This window comes from Sarcophilus harrisii, chromosome 6 (genome assembly GCF_902635505.1).
Source record: "Sarcophilus harrisii chromosome 6, mSarHar1.11, whole genome shotgun sequence".
NCBI classification, from domain to species: Eukaryota; Metazoa; Chordata; class Mammalia; order Dasyuromorphia; family Dasyuridae; genus Sarcophilus; species Sarcophilus harrisii.
Window position 1 is genome coordinate 177923462 of NC_045431.1, and position 23896 is coordinate 177947357.

Sequence of the window (23896 nt, forward strand, 5' to 3'; positions counted from 1 at the left end):
CATTTCCCCCAAGCTGGGTTATTTAAGAGAACAAGACGAGACCTAAATTGGAGGACTTTTATTTCTCAGTCTCTGGGCCCTTTTGTGTGCTGGCTCTGCCATTAGAATGTAAACTGCTTGTTTTTTTTCTTTTTTCTTCCTTCTTGATCTCGTTTTTCTTGTGCAGCAAAATAACTGTATAAATATGTATACACATATCGAATGTAACATGTATTTCAAAATATTTAACATGTATGGGATTACCTGCCAGCTAGGGGAGGGTGTGGGGGGAAGGAGGGAAAATTTGGAACAAAAGGTTTTACAAGGGTCAATGCTGAAAAATTACCCATGCATATGTTTTGTAAATAAAAAGCTTAAAAAAAAAAAGGATGTAAACTGCTTGAGGGCAAGCACTTTCCCCCCTTTGCTTGTGTGTATATTCTCAAAGCCTGGCACAGAGTAAGCCTTAGCCTGCTTTTTGACTTGGCTGGCTTCTGCTTTGGACAATTTAGGCGCCATTAACAGCAGAGACCAGCTTGCAGTTTGTAGTTTCATCAGGGAGAAATCCCCAAAGTGAATTTTTTTTTTTTTGCTGGATATTGTTCCAAATCAGCTGTGCATCAAATGGGAAGTTTTAAATTAGAAAATCTATTTTAGTTTGCAACTGCAAATTGGGGGTGGTTATTTTCTTAAGGGGTGGACAAATGCTAGTGATGATTTGGGATTTTAAAATTATCTGGAGTGATCACCAGTTGGGGATGTTTCTGCCCCTAAGCATTCTTCCTCCCTCCCCCCCCCTTTTTTTTTTGAGGCAATTGGGGTTAAGTGACTTGCCCAAGATCACACAGCCAGGAAGTGTTAAGTCTGAGATCACATTTGAACTCAGGTCCTCCTGACTTCAGGGCTGGTGCTCTAGCCACTGCCCCACTTAGCTGCCCCTTAGGCATTCTTTAGTTATGTTCTTAAGAGCAATAAAAGCAGTAGAGGACTTGTTTGCTGGAAGGAAGGGACATGAGGGGGTGCTACATGACAAGTGGTTTTGTGGAGAACGCGGGACAAGGAAGTCTTGCCCAAGATTTCGGGAGATCTAAGAGCCTTTCTCTCCTTTACCTTGCTATCAGCTTACATGGAAGATTGTGATTTTAGAACTCTAGTCAGCTATCAAGAATTCATTAAGCACCTACCTGTGCGGCCCCGTGCTGAGTGCTGGGGGTGTGGAGAAAGGCAAAAGCCAGCCCTCGCCTGGAGGAGTTCAGAGAGTGGGAGGACAGGAGTCCTTTGCTAAAATTCTATTCAGACACCTCTCCACGGGGTTCAAAGGTGGTCTCCATGGAGATTCGACTACGGCAGGTCCTAAGAAAACTTCCTGCATGTTGGAAAGAACACTGACTCAGAGAATACAGATCCCGATCTTGGGCAGGGCATTTAAGCTTTGCTCTGGGTCCCAGTTTCCTCATCTGTAGAATGACTTTTAGGAGTGTCTCCCAGTTCCAGAACTATAATGACCATGAGCCTGGGGAAGCCTCCAGCTCCTCTTCCCTTGTGCATCACGATGCTGATGTAACAGGGGTGGGGCTTGCCCTCCCCCCACCCCCCTCCATCTCTTTGGGGATCTGTCTCTCTCACAAATAGCCTGGGAGCTCAGCAGCTTCCGCAGTCTCCCGGCTAGTGGGTGGATGGGTGTGCCTTTGCTTCTTGGCTCTATCAGCCCAGGGATCCAGCTTGTGGAACCCTCCCTCCGCTTCCTGGCTGGGTTGCCATGGAGACTGAGTCTCTGAGCCGTGACTATGGTAATGGAGTCTACATTGATGCTCAAGTTCCAGAAGGCACTGAGCTGAATCGCAGAGGACGCCCCCAAAGGAGAAGGGTCCGCAAGGGGTGATGGGGCAGGGAAGACGGCAGGACAGCCCCAAAGGTTGGAACGTGGGGACTCGGCTCCCCATTGCAAATCTGGCCTGTGTGAGCCCGGAGTCTGTCCTGGGTGATGTGTAGAACTATTTCAGAATCACAGAACGAGAGGAGAAACACTGAGTGACTACTACGTGCCAGACCCCATACCTGGCAAGGGATGGATCATCCAGCCTCTGCTGAAGACATCCCAGGCCAGGGAACCTCCCTTCTCTTCTCTCTGCCTCTCAAACAGCTCTCACCATTACAGGGGTCCAGACTCAGTCTTCCCTAAGCTGAGATCTGAATTGGTGGGGGTGGCAAAGGGCCAGAGGAACTCTGGGTTCAAATCCCACCACTGACACTACTTATAATCTTTGGGCAAACCACTTCCCCTCTTTGGGTCCCAACTTCTTAAACTGTGAAATGGGAGGGCTCTGGGGTGTCTTCTGGCTGTGGAACTAAAATGAGTGGCTTCTCCCTGGGCCTCGGTTTCCTTCCATGTAGAGAGATGGGGTCTCCGAGGCCCCTCGTGGCTCTAGAGCTAGGATCTGAGGGCTATGAATGTGTGTGTGCATGTGAGTACCTTTGATCCCATCCACGTTAGCTCCCATGCTAGCTGAGGCAGGTTGGTCTCTGTGTTACCTCCTCACAGCTTGCCCTTTGCCCTTTCACCCCAGAAATGCTCACCTTTTCCCTTTAGACACCAGTCTTTTGGGGGCTCCATAAAGGGCAGCCACCCACCCTGTCCGCTTTCAGACTTGTCAGTGGTCTAACCCTCCATCTCTTTTCCTTCATCCTCTCCCCCAATTCATCCCCACATTCACCCCCAGCCCTACCCATTGGCTCGGCCCGCCTCGGTCCAGCTATACACTATGAGGGAGGTTATGGTGTCAGATGCTGCGAGCCAGAAGAGCCAACACCTTCCTGGGGAAACTGAGGCAGAATCCCTCATCATCCCAAGTTCCAGCCATCCAGGACCTCAGACTTCTGGTCCAGACCTCTTCTGAGCTTCACCCGCCTCCTGCTTCCCCTCTGAAGCAACACTTTCAATAATGCAGTTTTAAAATAGATTCAGACTTAGAACCTCCCTTTTTTCACAGAATAGTTGTTGAATCATTCATCTATGAAAACTATTTTTAATATAAATCTGGTTTTTGCCCACAAGAAAAAATAGGAACACACAACTCTTCACCCAAAGTATAATCGTGTCTCTTATGTGTAGCAGCTACAAAGGGAATCACTCTCAAGGCTTCCTTTGCCTTTCTTTGTTATTTTGTTCATTTGCCCCAAGTCCTTTCTTAGATTGGGCCTCCCCTCCCATCCAGGTCTGCCAGTCCTTCCCTTAGCCTCTGGGCAGTAGCCTCCTCACTGGCCTCCCTGCCTCCAGTCTCTTCCCTCCCTCAGAGGAGAGCTAGAGGACAACCATGTCACTCAGAGAACATCAGGGGCTTCCTATGGTTGCCTCTTCCAGTATATGCAAACCCTCTCCTTGGCTTAGATTCAGCTCCCACCCACGTCTGCAGAAAGGACCAGGAGGGGTCCGTGGGCTGGACCAATGATGCATTACGGATGTTTCTGAGGTGGCCAGTCCAGCTCACTCTTAAGCCCCCCATGACTTTCTCTGAGTCATTTTTAATCCTGGTCATAATTTTAGCCTGAGGTTCAGTGGTTCCTTCCTCCCTGAGCAAGGGCAGGCAGGGCTGAGACTCAGGGTCCCTGAGGTCCCCCAGGCCGACTCCAAGATGAAGGATTGTCGCCCCCTTTCCCCCAGTTAGTACTGGTCCAGGCTTCTGCTACTTCCCCTGAAATGCCCTCACATTCTGCATTGATGCTGAATTTCTTCTCTTTTCAGTTTTGTCTCAATAATAGCATTTTATTTTTCCAAATTCATGTGAAAATGGTTTCCAACATTCATTTCTCTAAGATTTTGCGTTCCAGATTTTTTCTCCCTCCTTCTCCGCCCTCCACAAGACAACAAGCAGTCCAATATATGTTAAAGATGCACAATTCTTCTAAACACATTTCCATATTTGCCATGTTGTGCAAGAAAAATCAGACCAAAAGGGAAAAAACTATGAGAAAGAAAAAGCAAAGCAAGCAAACAAAGATGAAGAGATGATGTTTGGACCCCACATTCAGCCCCCACCGTCCTCTCTCTGGATGTGGAAGGCATTTTCCATCCTAAGTCTACTGGAATCATTCTCCATCACTGCATGGACAGTTAAGTCTCTCGTAATTTAGTTGATGCTGAATTTTAAATCAGTTTAGTTTGACACTCATCTATGGAGCCCTTTCTGTTTGTAGAACTGGGCTGTGGGACCGGGATAGCTCAGAAAGGGCAGAGAGTGTGAGTCTGGCCAGCTGTCTGCCTCAGAGAGAACAATAATACACAATCTCTTCAGGTGAAAAGAAGCAAGGGATGGAAAAATTGTAGTTTATGGAGAAATGGGAGGATCATAGAACCATCAGTTGAGCCCACCTCCTCATTTACAAGTGAGGGAACTGAAGCGGGAGCAGAGGGGAAGTGATTTCCCAGAATTGCACAGTTCTAGTGAATATAACTCAGGCCTCCGGGGCAACAAGACTGTTCCCCCACTTCCTCTAGACATCTTGTTGCTGGCAAGGCTGGTGCCTTAGCCAGGCTTTGGGCTACACGGCCTCTGAAGCCCCTTTCACCTCTGGGAGTCTGTGAGTGAGTGAGCGCAAGGTGTGTTAAGTCCAGGTATGTGTCTATGTGGGGGCAGGGGGAGATTGTCACTCAGAGGGACCATTATAATACATCACATATAGTAACTCGTTTGATTCTTACAAGGGCTTCTGAGGTGGCAGCTGCTGCTATTCCCATTTTATAGATGAGAAGATGAAGGCAGACAGAGGCTAGTTTGTGACTTGACCAGGGTCCCCCGACTGGGTCCCGCTCTTTTTTTACTCAGCTGAATCTTCCTGAAGGGCATTTGAGTTGGGCTTAAAAGAATCAATAGAATTTAACAGGACGGGCACAAGTGTAGGCGAATGGAGAGAAGAGCTTTCAGGGTTTGTGTGGTTGGAGTGTGGAGGGGAGTCCCATGTGATCAGGAAAAGAGGAGGAGCACTGGCGTGAGGTCAGCCTTGGCGGTCACTCTGCACTGTTGTGTGATGGGAGCATGAGTCCACTGGAGATTTTAGAGGAGTGGAGGAACTTGTGTAGTAAATCTCCCTCCACGAGAGGGAGAGCAGAGGCAGGGAGACCCAGATAGAGGCTGCTAAGAGAGGAGAGAGAGTACAGGGCCTGGAGGCAGAAAGACCCGAGTTCAAATGCAGTTTCAGACACTTCCTAGTGGTGAGACAGTGGACAGATCATTGTCTACCTCAGTTTCCTCAAATGTAAAATGGAGATCATAATAACATCGCTGACCTCATAGAATTGTTGTAAGAGTAAAAGGAGGTAATGTCTGCAAAGCCCTGGACAGATAAAAAGAAATTCATTTTCTCCTTCACTCCCTTTGCAACTTCAGGAATTTCATGGAAATAAGCCCCCCAAATCCTGAGTTGAAAAACAATTTTTTTTGGAGAAAAGACTAGAGTGGTGGTTAATCTTTTATTCTTAGAGGGATTACAGGGCTGGCCCCCTCCGTGTCAACAATGATGTTCTGAAGGGGCCACCCCAAGAATCAGGTGCTGGGGCTGCCATGAGGGACCTCCCTCCTCCATTAGCAGAAGTGCCCTTGCCTTGGCTCTGGGCCTGCTGCTATGCCCGAAGGCACACCTGTGCCTCTCTCTGGGAATCTTCTTCCCTTATTTGATTTTGCCTTCGATATCACCCATATCATCAATATAGCTGACCAACAATAGCCTCTGCCTCTAATGGGTTCAACTGTCCTTGGTGTAAAGCATTTTGCATGGGAATATTTGGGTTAAATCTTCTGAAAAGTGTAATAAAAATCACTCCTGCCTGTGAAGTGCGTTGAGAAGGTAGCTTGTGGTGATTGATTGCTGTGTCTTTTCCCTCCATCATCTAGAATTTTTAAAAATTTATTTTATTTTATTTTATTTTTTTCCATTCACAACCACACTCTGAGTTTATATGATGCCCTCATTTGTCTGCCCCAGTGACAGATACAGTTCTCAAGAGTTACAGATATTCTTTCCCCATCTAGGGATATAAACAGTTTAAACATTAAACAATATGCATTTTTCCCATTTACCTTTCTATACTTCTCTTGAGTCCTATGTTTATAAGATTAAATTTTCCGTTCTGATTTTTTTTCCAATAGAAATGATTGAAAGTCTCTTACTTCATTGAACATGCATCTTCTCCCCTGAAAGACGGTACTGAATCTTTCTGGATAGTTAATTCTTGGTTATAACCCTAGGTCCTTTATTTTCTTGAATGTGGTATTCCAGGCTCTTCGATCCTTTATGGTAGAAGCTGCCATATCCTAGGTAATCCTGACTCTTTCTCCTTGATATTTGAATTGATTTTGTCTGATAGCTTGCAGAAAAAAATTTATTTTATTGAAAGAAAAGAATAAGAAAAAAGAAAAACAGAAAAGGAATACAAAGGACATAGAGACCAGAGAACTCCTGCCTCCAGGACACTGACCTAGGATGCAGCCCCATAGCCTCACTGCCTTATGGTGTTCTCACTTTAAATAAAATATATATATTTTTGACATTTTCTTTTATAAGATTTTGATTTCCACTTTTTCTCCCTCCTTTCTCCCCAAGATGTCAATGAATTTGATAGAGATCATACATGTATAATCATATTCAATGTATTTCCACATTAGTCATGTTCATTATTTTTAAAGAGACATAAAAAGGAATGAATTGAGAGAAGAGAGAATTTTAAAAAGTGCATACGAAGAAGCAATTCTGAGATGTCATTTTAAACTTTTATTTCACGATACCACATTTAGATGCGCAAGTTCTGTTGACACGATGCTAGGGTTTGACATGGAGATCTAACTAACATCAATCTTTCCATAAAAAGTGTTTGATAGAGGCAAATATTGCTAGCACATAGAGATGCATTGTAATCAGCAAGAGACTAGTTTTTCTGAAGTTTCTGGCAAGATTCTGCTTATTCACATAGTAATATTATATGGCAGTCTTACACACAGACGGGCATTCATCGACTTCCTTGGGGTAGGAAAGGACATTGAGCTGCTTTTCCTGGTGCTAACTACTCCTCCTTGGGGCTGAGGGAGGGGGATCAGGCACTGCTGCTATGAGCCACACTTGTGGAAAACCAGGCTTTCTCCCAGGCCTTGGGCAGAGCAGCAGTTACTTACACAGTCATTTCCCACCAAGTGCTAACCTTAGGAACAATTTACTCTAGGTTAAGCTGGATCTAGAGGTACTAACCTCATATGGAATAGCAGGAGGTCTTCATTTACCTCCTCAGTCTTCAGCCAAATCCTCAAATTGTATTTTAAAAGTACAAGGGGAACCAAAGCCAGGGGATACTTAAATTTCAGACCTGGGCCACCGTAGGGAACAGCAAGCTGGGCATCAGGGAGCTAGCCAAAGTCAGCACACCAGCCATGGCGCTGCCATTTTGAAAATGCTCCCAGGCTCTTTTCATGATCTCGCCCCCATCAACATCATTCTCAGTTGTCTCCTAGCTGGGGAATGTGGCCTGCTACCTTCTGTGCTCTTCCTTTTTAATATTTCTGGAAAGGCGGCCAGTAACCTCAGGACTCTCCAGGCCTGACATCTAAGGCCTGGCCAATCTGAAGAAGGTCTGCAGAGGTCTGGTCAGCAGGTAGGATTTTGTCTTTAGGGCAACTCATGGAGGTCCCTGTCATGTGGACTGGTGGAAAAAGAAATCACTGTGATGAAATCTTGTAAAGATTTAACTGTAAGTTAAAGTGAAATTAATGGCCAAAATGTAAAATTGTCATTTTAGATTTTCACTTATGAAAACATCACAAAATCTGAAGAGCTAATAAGCATCTCAGAGTTAAGCCAGTATCTCACAGGAACTTTTTTTTTCTTGTCACTTTTTCTTTTTTTTCCCCCTGAGGCTGTTGGGTTAAGTGACTTGCCCAGGGTCACACAGCCAGGAAGTGTTAAGTGTCTGAGAACAGATTAGAACTCAGGTCCTCCTGACTAAAGGGCTGATGCTCTATCCACTGCGCCACCTAGCTGCCCCTAGTGGGTTTTTTTATACAATAATCAGACTTCCAGTAATCAATCAAGAAGCATCAATTCTTTGCTTGCAAAGCTAATTTTCATTGTTTCTAAAAGAGATTTACTTTTCTGTCCTTCAAAGACAGATTGTTTTAAAAATAATGAATTCTACATTTAGATGTTTAATGCTTACTTAAAAACAACCTTGCTGTGGAAAGTGCCTTTAATGTGGTCCTTTTTCAAGAAAGAATAAATTATTACCAATAAATACGATACAGACATTCTTTCCAAACAAACTATTAATCTAGGCTAACTCTCACCTGAATAGAAACGAGCTATTCTCATGCAATACAAGACAGAAGGACAACCTGCCCCAGGGGCGGGCACATGCTCCAGAGGCTCTGACCACTACAAGGGCGGATCTCTGGAGAGTTAGGATACCTGGCCGACAGGTGTGGGGCAGCATGAGGGTTTCTTGTGATTCTCACAATGACTCCCATTCATGCAGCCCTCTGAAAGTCCAAAGTGCATCACAGCTCCTGGCTCGAGGCTGTATCAGGAAAGAACGAGGCTGGGGCAACATAGACTATGACCCTTGTTCATGCAGAGCTGGGCCCAAGGACATGCACTAGTCACCGAGACGGGTGAGTGCCCTTCCCTAAGATCCAAAACATGTGTCTTCCCCCATGGCCCACTATTTCGTGAGGCACCTGCTGTTTTCACTGATGGGAGAGTCTCCCACAAATGAATGAATGAATGAACACAAAGGACACGTCTTTAACATGTTCCTCGGTCAATCCCTTAGACTTTATATGCCTTGAGAAGGGAATGGGAAGAAGTGCACAGAGAACAAGTCAGTGAATCACGGCTGATAGGCTGGGGATCTCCAACTCAAATGGATATGAATTGATGACAAACAGAATACATTGTTTTTGCAGCTTTTCATCTTTCCTTATCTCAGCATCTCCTGGTGGTGAAGTGGTTTCTGTGGGCTCTGAAAGGTCTGTCCGGGTCACTCAGATGGCACAATCATCCTTTAAGCCGCCCCTGGGAAGTACCTGACCAAAAGGAGAATTGCATCATGAATATCAAATTGTATTTATTTGTTTCATTTTCTTTTTTCTCTCTCATTCTTTTTTGCTGAGGCAATTGGGGCTAAGCGACTTGCCCAGGGTCACACAGCCAGGCGTGCTAAGTGTCCGAGGCCGCCCTCCGGTCTCCAGGATTGGTGCTCTGTCCACTGCTGCTGCCCCAGATGCCCCATTTGTTTGTTTCTTAAGGTGAGAGAAGAACTGGGTACAGGAAATCAGAAGCCCCCTCTGGAGGCCAATTGGCGCCCAAGGAGGGACTGATGATGGCCCCGCACATTTACCCAGCACCTCAGGGTCTGTAGGGCCCCTCACTCTACACCTCAGGGACAGGCTCCTGGGCCTGACTTGTTAGTGAACATAGGATTCAAAGCCAGGGGTCCTGCCTCGTCTCCGGGCTCTCTGTCTCTCTGACCTTTAGCTGTCTCAACCTCATCACCAACAAGTGGCCATTCCTGCTCCAGTGAGGAGCGAGTCACCCGTTCAGCCTGGCTCTTCTTGACCATGTCCTGGGGACCAGCCCTCCAGGACACACAAGGAAGGCCATCTGTCCTCGCTGCCCACCTCTGCTCCCCTACTTCTCTGTTCTGGGCTACACATCTCAGAACACACACAGTTAACTGTGGGATAGGGGCAACCACTCCTGACAAGCAGCTGAATGTAGCCACAAGAGTAAATGCCAGGCCACCCCATAAAAGCGCCCTCATCCCACAGGAAATAAGGGCCAAAGGGGCTGAATTTCTCTGGGCCAGCCCTGCCTGGCCTTCTCTTTAGCATGGCGTGCTAGGGCCACTCCTTCACCTGAAGGCTGTCTGGGGAACAGCAGGAGGTCTCCACTGAGGATTCCATCACCCTTCTCTGGGTCAAGTCTTCCTGGATCCTTCCCTTCTGAGGCTCCCTTTCCAACCTGACAAGCTTGGGCCAGGCTGTGCTTCTTACCTAACCCTGTGTGGCCCTCGGGTCGGTCTCCTGACGGCCACCTGAAACTCCAGAGTGGCTTTAATGCCTGGCTTGGGTCCACCAGGGCCTCTTGGTTGGTCTTGGCCATTGTTAATAATCACAATGGGCCACAGCCCAGGATGACCTAAGGGATAAGAGTGGAGGGAAGCCCTCCTGTTTGTTCTGCCAGAAAGTCTATCACTGTAATAACAATCATGAGCAAGTGACTGAGACTAAGATGGCCAAGTGAGGCAGCAAAAAGGCTGAGTTAGTCCTGAGTTCAAATCCTAGGTAGAATGTAGGCGGTGTGATCTTGGTTAGCTAGCTACTCTCAGCCTTAGTTTTCTCCCTGTAATATGGAGGCAATAATACCTGCCCTTTATGGGTTGGTGAGGGTCCGACCAGCAATGTTGTGGGAATCCTTTGTCAACTAAAACCCAGTACGAGAAGCAAACGACAGAGCTGGATTCATGTCTACTCACAAATGGAGCACAAACCCAGAGGGAATGGGGCCAAAGGGACCAGAACCACTGGTTACCCTGATCACCAGTGATCAGGAAGCCTGGGCTGCATCCTGGAGTCAGTTTCCTGACCTCCTGGATAGCTTCTATCAAGATAAGAAGTGTTCAGGATGACATCCCCTAATCAGGTCAATAAGTATTTATAACAGGCTTACATACACATCACCAACCCTTGGGGAGTTCAATTTCCTCATCTGTAAAGTGAAGGGTGTGGACTGGGTGGTCCCTGAAATTCCTCCTAGCTCTGAGGCTAGGATCATTTGATTGCATATACCAGGGAGGGCAAGCAAGGAAAAAAAAAATCAGTGATGTTTCTTATATTGTCCTCCTTCAGGAAATTGGATTCATGGAGTTTTGCAAGATTTTCTTTTAACAAGAGTTGAAGAAAACATGCTTTTCTCATTTGCACACTCATTTGATCAGACTGGCCCTTCACAAAGCACTGTGGTTAATTGGGTCTTAGCCAATGTTGCATTTTAAATGGATTGGGGCCCTGACAGATCAGCATTTAGACCAATATTTCTTAGTTGCAGAGACATCCTGCCAACAGAATCTCAGCATTTTAAACTCCAAAGTGGGGCACTCATCCCACTCCAGAGATGTCCCTGATTTTTACGTGTGCCAAGACTTCAGAAGCCATTGCTGTTCCCTGCACAGTCAGAAGTGACCAGCTCTGTAGTGCTGGGCATTCAGCTGCATTCAGCAGGGTGGGATGGTCTCAGACAGCAGGCCCCCGAGGTACTGCTGGGTCTGGTGCCTGCCCGCGGCCTCTGCTGAGACCATGGCCTCCTCCTTAGGAGACAGCGGAATGAATCCGCCTTAGACCGAAGGGCAGAACACGGGAGGCAGCGTCGGTCCTGCCGTACTGTGAGTCGGCCTGTCCATGAGCACCCACAAGTGAACCTACCTATCTGCTGTGGAGTTCTTTCTTCAGGCAGGATTTGAAAGTGGGATACCTCTGAAGCGTTTTGTAGCCCTGGGGACGAGGTGATGGAGAAGAGAGCCGGAGCAGGCAAGATCCGAGAACACGAGTATGAAAAAGACAAAGCAAAGAGGGTCACTGGTGAAGGGGCAGAGGCTCTGGCTGAGGAGCCAAGTTCCCTCCTACCCCAAAACTGCCTTTATAACCCATATTCCTCCCTCAACACTGAGTGTGAAATGACAAAACCACTGCCAATTCTATCACTCTCCTGGCTTCACTTCTAATTGCTGCTTCTGTCAATGAATGAGAGTAGCCTGGTTACTTCATTAAGCCTTCCTCTGCATCTGTATTGCTGGCACCCCCAGGAAGGTGTCTATTTGTGGGGTGTCCACTCCTCGTCTCCTGCTCCAAAACTATCCCTGAGACCCACATCCCAGGGAAGGATAGGGGAGAGAGAAAGAGATGGGAGAAAAAAAGGTGAGAGATAGAAGGAAAGGGACAGAAAAAATGGGGGGAGAGACAGAAAAGAGAGGAGGAAAAATAGGACAGACAGTGTGAGACAGGGGGAGAGAAAAGATTTAGACAGGGAGAGAAAAGGTGAAGGAAATAAAGGGAGGGGAGAAAGTGGGAGAGATGGGGAGAGGAGGAAAAAAAAGGGAGAGACAAAGATAGAGATAGAGGGGAGGAAAAGGGGGAAGAAAGGAGGGAAAGAGAGAAAGGGAAAGAAAGAGAGAATGTGAGAGAGAGAGGGGGAGAGATGGTGGAAGACGGGACATTCCTTCTTGTTCCGATGACCGGCCGATGACCTGGTGGAGCAAGAGGCCGACTGCACCTGTCATGCGACGCCATGGGATAGGAATTATCTGACAGGGATATAGAGAAGGGGAGTAATCTTCAGCAGCAGCAAAACATTTAGGGGAGACCTTTGGACCAAAGCCACACACTGTACCTGTTCTAGGGCCCTGAGTTGGCTGCTTCTCATCAGCTCCCTGACCTCTCCACTCCCCCCACGTGAATCCCACAAGGTGTCTCTCCAGTTGGCGGCACAGACCGGCCTTTGCCAAGAAGGCCTTTGGTGGCCCCCACTAGAGTCTCGGATGTCTTCTTGCGTGGGCGACTCCTCCCCAAGGAGGCTTTGTCTCCTTACCCGGAATCCTCTCTGCAGCCGGTCTTTCATAATGCCGATGAATTCTTTGTAACTCAGCTGATCATCTTTGTCCACATCAAAAATCTTGAAGATGGTGCTCACCAGATGGGGCGAGAGCTTCAGGCCGGTGGCCACATAGACAGCACGTTTGAATTCATCTAGGCAAAGGGAAAGAGCTAGGGGAGTGGTCCTGCCTTGATGGGGGAGTGCCCCCTCCTCCTTCAACTCCTCAGTCAGAGGCACCACTGCCTGCCTGGGCCCCTTCTGGTCCCTCAGGACCCATGGTGTGTGTGTGTGTGTGTGTGTGTGTGTGTGCCACCTGTGCCCCTGGGGTCCTGCAGCCTGGGCAAGGCCGAAGTGCCAGAGGCTCAGTCACAAGACTGACTGGGGTGAGGAAAACCTGAGTTCAAGTTTGGCCTCAGGCACTGATTAGCTGAGTGGCCCTGCACTTAGTCTCTGGATGCCTCAGTTTTCTTGTCTGTAAAGTGAGGAGGATGATACAGCACCTTCCTCTTTGGGTTGGTAGGAGGATCAAATGAGATAATATTTGTGAAGTACTTGGCACCGAGTCTGGCACACAGTAGGTGCTATATAAATGAAGGAAGGTCCTTTGGCTCTAAAAGCAGTGTTCTTTCCAAATGATGTGGGATTCATGGGTGCCAATAATAAAAATACCTAACGTTCATGTAGACTATGTGCCAGGCTCTGTGCTAAATGTTTTACAGGATTTCGCTTGATCTTGTGAATAAGGCCCCATCCCTAAAGCCCCTTGTGGGAGTGGGGAGAGAACAGGAGACAGCACACCCAGACATGTGCGCGAGGATTTAACTGTCTGCCGCCTGTTGTTTCCCTCAGTGGAATGTGAGCTCCTCAACAGAGGAGCTGGCACGCAGCAGGCACTTAATAAATGTTTATTGATTGGCACAAATAACAATCATAAAAGGTACTTTCAGTACTATAGAGGTAAGCTCACACAAATGGCTTCAGGAATTCAGAGGAGCAAGAGATGACTCCTAGTTGGGGAAAATCAAGGAAGACTTCCTGAAGGAGAGAGTTGAGTTACAAAAAGAAGAATGGATGGGTATGAGAAGTTTAATGGAAAGACTACTAGATTTGGAGTTAGCAGACCTGAAATAATGTCCATCTATTTATTTATCCATGTATTTATCTATCTATGTGTACATGTATATGTATGTATGAGCCTGCTGGCACTGTACTGTTAATACTGATCCCTGCTCTGCCCCTGATTAACTGAGGTCTTCTCTGAGATCTTGACTAAATCTCAGGACTTAGTTTTATCACCTGGAGTTGAACTGAATAATTTATTGTTTTTGTTCTACATAATTGGATGGGAGAGGGGTCCTTCCAGGAGGAAGGCCCAAGGATCAAGGAATACACGCACCCAGAGATTCCAAGGCTGGGCATATCCCCAAGGAGGTCAGAGAAAGGAAGGGAGGTCTCACTCTCCAGCCTCTGTATTTAGGGCAGGACTTTTCTGGGGTAACAAAGATCTGGAAACAAAGTGGGTAACCATACATTGGAGAACTGCTAACCAGAGTGCTGCCTGGAAGTAATGCCAGTCAAAGGAAGTGGGAGAAATGACAAATATGAGGAATTCTGGAGAAAACAGCAAGATTCATGTGAGCTGATACAGTGACTCAAGGCAGCAGAAGCAGGTCCATTGAATACCCAAAGACTATAAAATGGAAATTTAAGACGGGCATAAAGACCTCAAATATTATATGATTAACAGTGATGGAATTGGGCTCCAGAGAAAGGATGATGAGAAAGTACTTCCCTCTTTTTGTAGAGAGGTGGGGACCTACTACCATGGAATGCTGCATGTGCTGGCAGCCATGTTCAGTTAATGTGTCTGTGAGATGCCTCTATTGGATTGTTTTAATAAACTACTCAGGTACCTGAGAAGGCCCACTGTGCTGTCTCTCAGTCCCCCAAGAAATACGTTGGAAATGAATGTGATGAGAAAACAAAAGGGATCAATGATACTTTTAAAAAACAGTGATAAAGGAGGAGGAAGGTGAAAACAGGTAGGAAAAGGCTCTGGCCTCTGAAACATGTTTTCTTAATGAGTGAGGAAGATGCTCCCACATACTGTGTGTTAGGTTCCAGAAATGTTCAGTTGAAGAGGCAGCTGGCTCTAAATTTCAGGGCAACACATGATGCTACAGCATGACCAAGGATGGACCCTCTAAGGCTGACCTCTGGGGAGCTCTGCTGGATGGGGAGGCTTTCCTGAGCTCCCCTGCACCAGGACCCTCTCCAACCCCATCAGCCTGCATTTCCTTGGTCTTTCTCTCTCCCCAAGGCATTTTCTGCTTGCTCCTACTTCACCAAAGGGTGAAAGCCAGGACATAATTTGATTTTTCAATATAAAAATCTGTGCTATTTCTGCTTGGTTTCAACCTACCTTGCCCTATGGAGCGACTTGCAAAGTTGTACATGTTCAGCGCGATCGCAAAATCCTCCAAGTTGTTCAGAAACTGGAAAAAGGACCGGAATTCATCGAATGTGATGCCCTGTTAAAATGAATGCTGGTCACTGACTGCACTGCCATGAGGGGGATGGCAAGCGTCACCTGGCAGACACATTTGTGGCTCCCATCAGTGCCACCACCCTGGCAGCAGGGACAGATCCACATGCAGCCTTGTGAACCTTCCTTCATCATGGGCATTAAAAGCAGATATTTTCAAGACAGAACACTGTGAAACATTTGCTGTGTCTTATTCAAAATGAGATGGGAAGCTCTTTCCATATATTTCCATTAGTTTATAGTGGCTGGAAATGTTTTCAGAAAATTTGACTGAAACCGGCAAAGCTGTTTTTTAAATGGTGCAATCAAAAAGATTCAATGAAAATTTAATGATTAATAATTTTTAAAATGTGTTATCAGTGTTGATATTTAACAGTTAATGCAAAATTAAAATCCTCCCCTGCACCTCCAAAACCTTTGGCATTTGTCTAATTCATTGAACATCTAAAATGCCCAAGAGATGTTCCACAGACTCAACACACCTACCATGTTCCTTCAACTCACTCCTCTCTTCTGAACACTTTATCCCAATGGAAATCAGCCCTCTCAAATTGGGAGAAACTGAGAATAATAAGCCAAGTGACATGAATTCCAGAGTGTGATCCCTGACACTGCGTCTCCCTTCACAGAACCTGTAACAGGCTAATACATGGGGCAAGTTTCCATGGGGAAAGAAAAAAGGTATGTGACCCTCCAAGGCTCATCAGCTTGGAAATATTGCACCAAGGGCTACTTGCAATGGTTGCCTCCCTGCCACCTTCCTGTCCTTCTTTTGGTTTGCATGGAATGCTGAAATATGGAAGGATTTGGAAGAAGGCATTGGGTAGAAGTGAGTTCAAACCGTGTTGTCACTGTCAAAAAGACAAATTGCTCTGGAGTACAGGAAAGCCCAAGTTGTAGCCAAAGGATGAGGACACGGGCCTCCCATCACCCCAGCCTCAGGATATCTGGAGGCAGGTGCGAAGCCAGACTTAAATCAGATTTATGGGCTGCTGCTGTCTCCAAACACATCCCAGATGGCAAAGGAGAAGTGAGACCCAGGCAAGCTCTCCATGGGAAATGTGTGGGGTGCTCTGGTGATTCGGAAGGCTTAAGGACAGTCTTGTGCTTTGTACATTAACATCCGAGGTGCGCCTCCAGGGGAGTGGCTTCCAAACCTCTCCCCTACTGTGAGGGCGCCAGTCACAGAGGCCCCAAGACCCTCCATGGTGATCAATAATACTGGAATTCTCTTCTTCAGACACTGCTCCTCCCCTAAGAGATTGTGGGAAGGAAGGAACACTGAGAGAGGTCAGCTCTTGCCTCCAGTAAGGAATCATTCCTATAGCTGTCCCCAAACCCTTGAGGGTAACTCAGCTGAGGGTAACTGCAGCCCTAGCTGGAAGGACTGATGTACTAAGAGGAGCTGACTGAAAGCTGCTCTGGAACGTAACCTGCTCTGAGCAATGGGTGCTGGCCCCAGTTGGAACCCATATGTTCCATTTGCACCCCACCCATCACTGCCAGAACCTTGGAGGGGAGGGGCTCCCTGGGGGGCATGACTCCCTGCTTCGTGGGTCCAAGCCACTGAAACAGCCTGCTGAGACCTGATGGGTCAGTGTTCAGTGGAAGCAAATGCCACCAATCAGGCCTTAATTTATTGTCTTCTTGATTGTGTAGACTAAGAAAATGGCAGAGAAAAGGCTAACGATGTCAATTAAATTTAAACGTGTGCCCTGTACATATTCTTCTTTTCTTTTTTAAAAGAAATTGGCTTTTATTATTTATTTACTTTTTATTGTTTTTGTTTTGTTTTTGTTAGGCAATTGGGGGTTCAGTGACTTGCCCTGGGTCACACAGCTAGTAGGAGTATGAGGAACTCAGGTCCTCCGACTCTAGGCCTGGTGCTCTGTGTACTGCACCAGCAAACTCCCCCCTTCCCTTATATTCTTGTTTCTTTCAGAGGGCTGATTATTAAATAGTGTGTGTTCAGCACACTCCTGCATATTGGAAAGGATGATCAAAAACATAAGGCAAAGTTCCGAAGAAAACAAAGGAAGAAATCCTCTCTTAAAACACCATCTCCAAACGCATCCCCAGCAGGTTTCCGAGTCCACTCAGACCGCACAGCACAAAGTCACTGTTGTTACTAATAGGATTTTGAATGATCAGAAATCAGGAATTTAAACCTCAATTGCACTGAGCCCTTTGATTAACAGACCGCTTGTTTTTTTAACACCAAATTTATCCAGAAGATTCTTTCCGAGAAAGTAACATGGTCTCAGAAGGCGAATTGATTACTTTCTCAAGTAAAGCTTTTTTGGAGTCCAGGTGCCATTAAATATCAAAGATAGGTTAACTGGAATCCCTAGAACAGCAGGTGCAGGGGCTTGGACAAGTTAGCCCAACTTTCAAAGTGTTCAAGTGAATCCTAAGTCATATCTGATTCATCAGAGCAGTTCAACCCAAGACACCCTCTGCACTAAACACACTGCCTAGTTTTCCACTAGGAGAAAGCCCGGTGGCCCTGAGGATGGATTGGACAAGGTGCCAGGCTGTCCCTGCTCTCCGATGAGTTGCCTATGCAGCCGCTGGGATTGGATGGAGGAAGGAAGGCTGTCGGCAGATTTTCAAGACCCTAACACTTTTCCAAACACAACCAGAAAGGGCAGATCCTACACATTTTCCCTTTGAAGGTGGCCCTGGTCACTCCCTTGTATTGAGCAGCACTCAGCCTTCAAGGTCCTCCTAGGGTTTCCTTGCTCCGAAACTTCTGATTCTGTTTAGTTTGTTACTCAACAAAGGGACCAGTCAGAGTCTGGTTTCCCATGGCCAGGCCCTCCCTTCTGAAAAATGCTTTTCAACCAGGACAAGACACCTCATCACCAATATGTCACGGGAATGACCCTTTAATAGCAGAGATGCACAAAATGGGCCTGAAGAGACAGAAGCCAACAGAGGCTGTGTAGGAGAAGTACCATATGTGCCAGAGCCCTGGCTCAGTGGAGGTCTGTGACGAAAAAGGCTGGATGCAATGGGAGGATCCCTGGTGCCTTAAGAGGCTGTTTTTCCATGTACCTAATTAGGATGAAGGATGAGAACATCCTTCCATTTTTTTCATTAGATTATTTCACATTACTCCCCTCCTCCCCAAAAGCATTTTAAGACAAAGGTTAAACAAACAGTGTTCCCTTAAGTGAGTGTGTGTGCAGACATGCTGGGCGTCTGCAGGTATGCTGCATATACGCGTGTGCATGTGTTTATATGGATGTGTGTACATTTACCTGTATGTATGTACGTGCTCTGTGGGTATGGGAGTGCCTGGCTGCCAAGGCAGAATCAGAGGCAGACTATAGGGTGAGTTATTTCTAATAACAGAACAATCATAAAAATACCTTTTCTTCCATTATATTGTAGCGAACGTTATCTAAAAACACAGCTGTGTTTTCTATGTTTGTATATCTCAACAGAATGTGAGCAAAGTCTTCTTCACTGATAGTGTTCATGCCGTTGGAATAGGAAAGAAACTCAATTTCTAGAACCTCTGTTTGCAGGTTGTCCATAAATCTAGGAAACAAACAGAATGGGAAAAAAATGAGCAAATAGATTAAATAACCCTAATTAAAAATGGCAAATAATTATTACCCTCTTATAAAGCAATACATCTGGAATTCTATGAAGACACACTAGTAGAGAAGAAACTTTTTTTTTTTAACTAAGTCTAGTAAAACATGTCTCTTTTTCTGGATTTTTGAAATGCACAAATTAGGTTCAAAAAAATCTTATCTACTATGACATTAGGTAAGAATATTGATTATATCAAGGCACTGAAAGGCACGTGGTTTCTAAATATCTACAAAATGAAAAGATTTAGTTCTTGCTTTTTAAAAAATAAATTATATCATATTATATTTACTGAATAACTAAGAATATGTCTAAACATAGTTTAATTTGGCCAGCGTCTGTTCTGTTCATTGCCCTATTTGGTGAGATCACAGAAGTCCTGAAACGTGGGCTAGAGTGGAAAGTCTTGGAGGGGTTATAAACTGAGCCATTAGAGGAGCTGCAACCTTCATAAGATCATGGAGACACTGAAACATTTAAAAACAATATATGGTCAGAGCATGGGACTGCTGCTTTCCTTAGCCACTGTGGCCTGGTCCAAAGCTCATCTTTCCTGCAACACTCTGGTCTCTTTGCACCAGAGAACAACTTCCCTAAGAGGATCCAGATTTCACTAGCTTTCATTCTGCAGCTCCAGGAATGCCCTGGGGCAGTGGTCAGTGGCCAACAGCTTTGGAGAGTAGAGCACAGGGTCTAAGTTTTCTGTCCCTGTGATGGCCTTAAACATTGGAGGCTTGGAGAGACAAAGACAAAACCTAAACCATGGCATCCTCAACGAGCTTACCTTATATGAGAGACATAACACATCCATATTTAGGTATATAGGAATAAACATAAAAAGAATAAATATAAATACGCATGAGGGGTTCTGGAAGAGAGGGCACCAGCAGTTGGGGGGGGGGATAGATCAGGAAGGGCTTCATGTACAAAGTGATGTTTACATTGGGGATTCTGGAGGGGAGAAGAGAGGGCATTTCAGGCACAGGGGCACGGGTGATGAACAAGGCTGGCCAGTTTGCCTGGCCCCCTGAGATGGGAGACAGAGCAATGTAGTGAGTTACAAAGAGAGATTGAGGCTACATTGTAAAGGGCTTTAAATGTCAAAGAGAGGAGTCATCATTGTGACTTAAAAGCAATAGGGAAGCCTTGGAGTTTATGGGGTCAGATCCGTGTTTAGGCAGCCGCCTGGAGGATGGACTGGAATGGGGAAAGGCTTGAGAGAAGGCAGCAGTTAGGGACCTGGTGATTTTACCTCTGTGCCCCCTCTCAGATACTCCACTTTTCACCTCTCCTTCAAACCAGGCTGTTGTATTATCCAGCTGTGAAGTGATGAGATCACCTGATCTGAGTAGGGAGCAGCATGGACACAGAGATATCTTATGGGGCAGAAAGATTAGGATTTGGCAGCAGAAAGTCCATGTTGGCATGAGGAAAGTAAGGAGTCAAGAATCTTCCTGAGATAGTGAACTGGGAAGGTTGGAAGAATGATGGTGTCAACAGAAATGGGGAAGTTTGGTGGGGAAGAGGGTGTATTGGTGGCAGTGGGAATGGATAAATCAGCAAAGGATGTTGAGGAGTGGTCAGAAAGATGGAAAAGAAAACGGGGACAGTACTGTCTCAATCCTCAGCCCTCTGCAACCTTTGACACAGTCACTTCTCTTCTTGCTAGGTTTTTGGGGTACCCCCCTCTCTCCGGGTTCTCCTCCTATCTCTCTGATTGCTCCTCTTCAGTCTCCTAGCTGGATCTTCATCTAGCTCATACCCACTAACCAAATCCTCAGGGCTCTGTCTTGGGCCTTCTTTTCTCCCTCAAAATTATTTTACTCCAGGCTCTCACCAACTCCCACAGATTAAATCATCTTTATGCCAGCCATGTTCAGATTTACTTTTCCAGCCTTAGCCTCTCTGCGGACCTCTAGACTCACAATCCAACTTGAGTTGATTGAACATTTCAAACTGAACATCCAGTAGACATCTTAAACTCAACATCCCCAAAGCTGAACTCATTATTTCCTCCCAAAGCATCCAAACTTCTTTATGATTGTAGGGGTGCTGCCTCCTCCCTGTCACCACCTCAGACTCACAACCTAATTGTTATCCTGGACTCATTTTCTCTCAACCCTCCACAGGGAAGCTGTTGCCAAGACTTGGTGTTAACACCTCTGTCCCACCTTTCGGTTATTCCCACTTTTTGCCTCTCCCCTCATACCTGGACTACTGCAGTGGCCTGCTGGTGGGTCTCCCTGCCTGTTCCTCCATTCAGCCACCAAGGGCAGGTCTGACCATGTTACCTCCTGTACACTCTATAAACTCCAGTGGCTCCCTGTTGCCTCCAGGATCAAACACAATATTTGTTTTCAAAGCCCTCTATAACATGTACGTTCCCTCCATTTTCAGTCTTCTTCCATCTTACCCTATGAGATCTGCCATCAGTGACACTGGCCTCCTAACCATTGACCACAAATCATTCCATCTCCCAACTCCAGGTACTTTCTCTGGCTGACCTCTATGCCTGAAATTCTCTGCCTCCTCATCTATGTTGCCCAGCTTCCCTCAAGCCCTAACTTGTGGCTCCCATAAGACTTTCCCAGTCATTCTTCATGCTAGTACCTTCCCTTTGTTAATTATCTTCAATTTATCCTGTTTGTACATAGAGGTTTCATATTGTCTCCCTTGGTAAACTGGTGAACTCTTTGAGAGCAGGCAGCCTTGTGCTTCCTTTGAATCCACAGTCCTTGGCGCATAGTAGGTGCTTAATAAAAGTTTGCTGACTGGCCATCTGTGAGCAATTAATGTTTCTCCAATTATTTCAGTCTCTATTTCCATGAACAGTACTTAATGGTTATATATTAGTGCTTCCTTTATGTATTGAGAAAGGTGGATTATCAAGTGTTTTATACATTCTGAAGCTAGCTTTCATTTTTCCATCTTTTCCTGATGGGTTTTGTTGGCAACATACAGCAATAATGATAATTTCTTTGAATTTATTTTATGTACAACAACTTTGCTGACATCATAGTTTCTTTGTCATCAAATGAACATGTTAGCCATGGCTTGAAAATCCAAATCCAGTTCTTCACCACTGCCTTTTTAACCACGTGTTATTGTTCTATATTAAATTTTCTCTTCTGCATTCCTTGCCTTCAATGAATTGGTAACAAGGACAATACAACTTGCTTCCTCGTGATCTTTAGTTTTTTTTTGCCTGTGACTTAATTAATGCTTTTTAGATTCCTGAAAGTTTTACTTGTATTATTTTGTGGGAGCCGCAAGTAAGTAATTCTCACTTGGACACGTTTTGAGAGCCTCTTTGCTATGTCTTCTGTGCAGGAAGACAGGAGGCCTCTCAGCTGTGGTGATTGAGCGGGCAGAACTAGTTGCCTCACACTACTTAAAAGGGAATCATTAGCTTCTCCTCCTTATTACCTTCTTCCTCTGTCCCTAACTATGTGATTCTAGCAAGGACAAATATCTTTTCCTTCTCAGCAGTCCAACTCTCTCTTTTTCAGGAAGAGTCTGCAATTTCTTATAAACTGTCCTTTTCCTTCCTATTATTCTCTGGTAACAAATTCTCTTCCACTTTTCTGAAACCTCTCCTGTTCTACCTTAGAAACCTTCTTACCCATGGAAATATTGCTTCTACTTTGTTAGGAGCCCTTCACCTTCCTTAAGGACCTGGAGTATGAAAAGACAGATTAGCAAACAGCTATAAGACAAATAACAGCCATTCAACTGAAGGAAAAGGTAAAAAAAAAAGCCATTCAAAGGTACACATGATGCAAGTCCTTGAAAAGTTTCCCCTATTATTCACAACAGTTGAGATGCTTAGTCTTGTTGCTGGAAACTACTTAAACCCCTGGTTAAAATTTTGTATGACAATTTCTCTCGTCCCCTCATCCTTCTACCCCTGGCAATTCAGTCCGTCAAATAAGTCCAATTAGCTTATTTATTCCATTGACTTAAAAAAAACCCCCAAAACAACTTATATTATTTTGCTTGGTTTTGCCAACTACTTTTTGCTTATCCTTCTTGAATGAATTTTTTTAGGTTCCTCTCCCTATTCCTCTGTAACCTTCTTCTACCCTCATTAAATATCCCTGAGCTTGTTTCCCTTACAAATATAATTTGAACTGGTATCCAAGACTATAAGATTGTTCTCCTTTAAATTTTTGTTCAGCGCCTCACATCCAATTTTGTCACATTTCTCTTTTCCAAATTCAACATGTAATCTACTTCACTGGTCTAAAATCCCCAATTCACCCCTATGATTTCCTTTTATTCATTCATCTTACTCATCCTCTTCCTCCACCTCCATAGAAGCCACAAGCAGATTGATTGTTCTACGTCAATATTTCTCAGTGTGATATTCAATGATGAACTACATCTTTGTCATTTCACAATTAACTGGAAAATGCAGATAATATAAAACCCCATTGTGCTTACTGTTTGTTGGTTATTAACAAAAATGATTAAGTAAAACAAAATACAACCCTAGAGGCTATTTTACAACAAAGTGTCTCTTGTGCATACATCAAAATCACTCCAGATTCCTTGGAAGACAGAACAAGAGAAGTGACTCTATTCTATGGTCCTCTGACAATACTTGTCAGGCAAGACACTGATCAGTGAGATAGATGCTTGGCAAAATTGTTTGCCATGTGATGGAGAAAACAATCAAGGCAGGGTCCAGGTAGAAGAGGGCTTCCTTGTGGGCAGTGAGCTTGTCCAAGTACTCCTGTTTGGGTGGGCCTTGTGCTGACTCCATCAAGTCCCAAAGTCTCCTATAGGAGAGGGTTCTATAATCACTCAAAAGAGCAGAACCCATTTATCTGCACAGGGAGTACTAAGCAGATGAATAATAACTATTGATCAGATTTGATCAGCATGCAGGATGAATAGACCCTCTGAGGCTTGCTAGCATAGACAGTGCTAGAAATGGGGTGGGCCTGCAGGTGAACTGGAGAAAAGTAGGGAAAGCTCCTTTACTGACCCAGTTTCCTATCAAAGGGAAGACCCATCTTTTCAACAATAGCACCACAACAGAATTACTATATGGCAGCAAGAATATAACTGCAGCCAAAGAATTAAAGCTGAGTCTGCCAGCAAGGATACTGGAGTGTGGTGAGTATGGGCCGGCTTTGG

At 45.4% G+C, this 23896-nt stretch overlaps 1 protein-coding gene across 2 annotated transcripts in view; it reads right to left on the reverse strand.

Annotated features, from left to right (window-relative positions):
* Positions 1-8011: 8011 nt before the first annotated feature.
* MICU3 (mitochondrial calcium uptake family member 3) overlaps positions 8012-23896 on the reverse strand; it is a 96511-nt gene continuing 80626 nt past the window's right edge. For both annotated transcript variants that reach the window (XM_031942858.1, XM_031942857.1), the window contains 5 exons: positions 18526-18697; positions 15029-15137; positions 12601-12758; positions 11439-11507; positions 8012-9041 (listed from right to left, as the gene is read on the reverse strand). In XM_031942858.1, coding sequence (XP_031798718.1) covers positions 11439-11507; positions 12601-12758; positions 15029-15137; positions 18526-18697 — 508 coding nt within the window. In that variant the 3' untranslated portion in view covers positions 8012-9041. The remainder of the gene's footprint in view (positions 9042-11438; positions 11508-12600; positions 12759-15028; positions 15138-18525; positions 18698-23896) is intronic.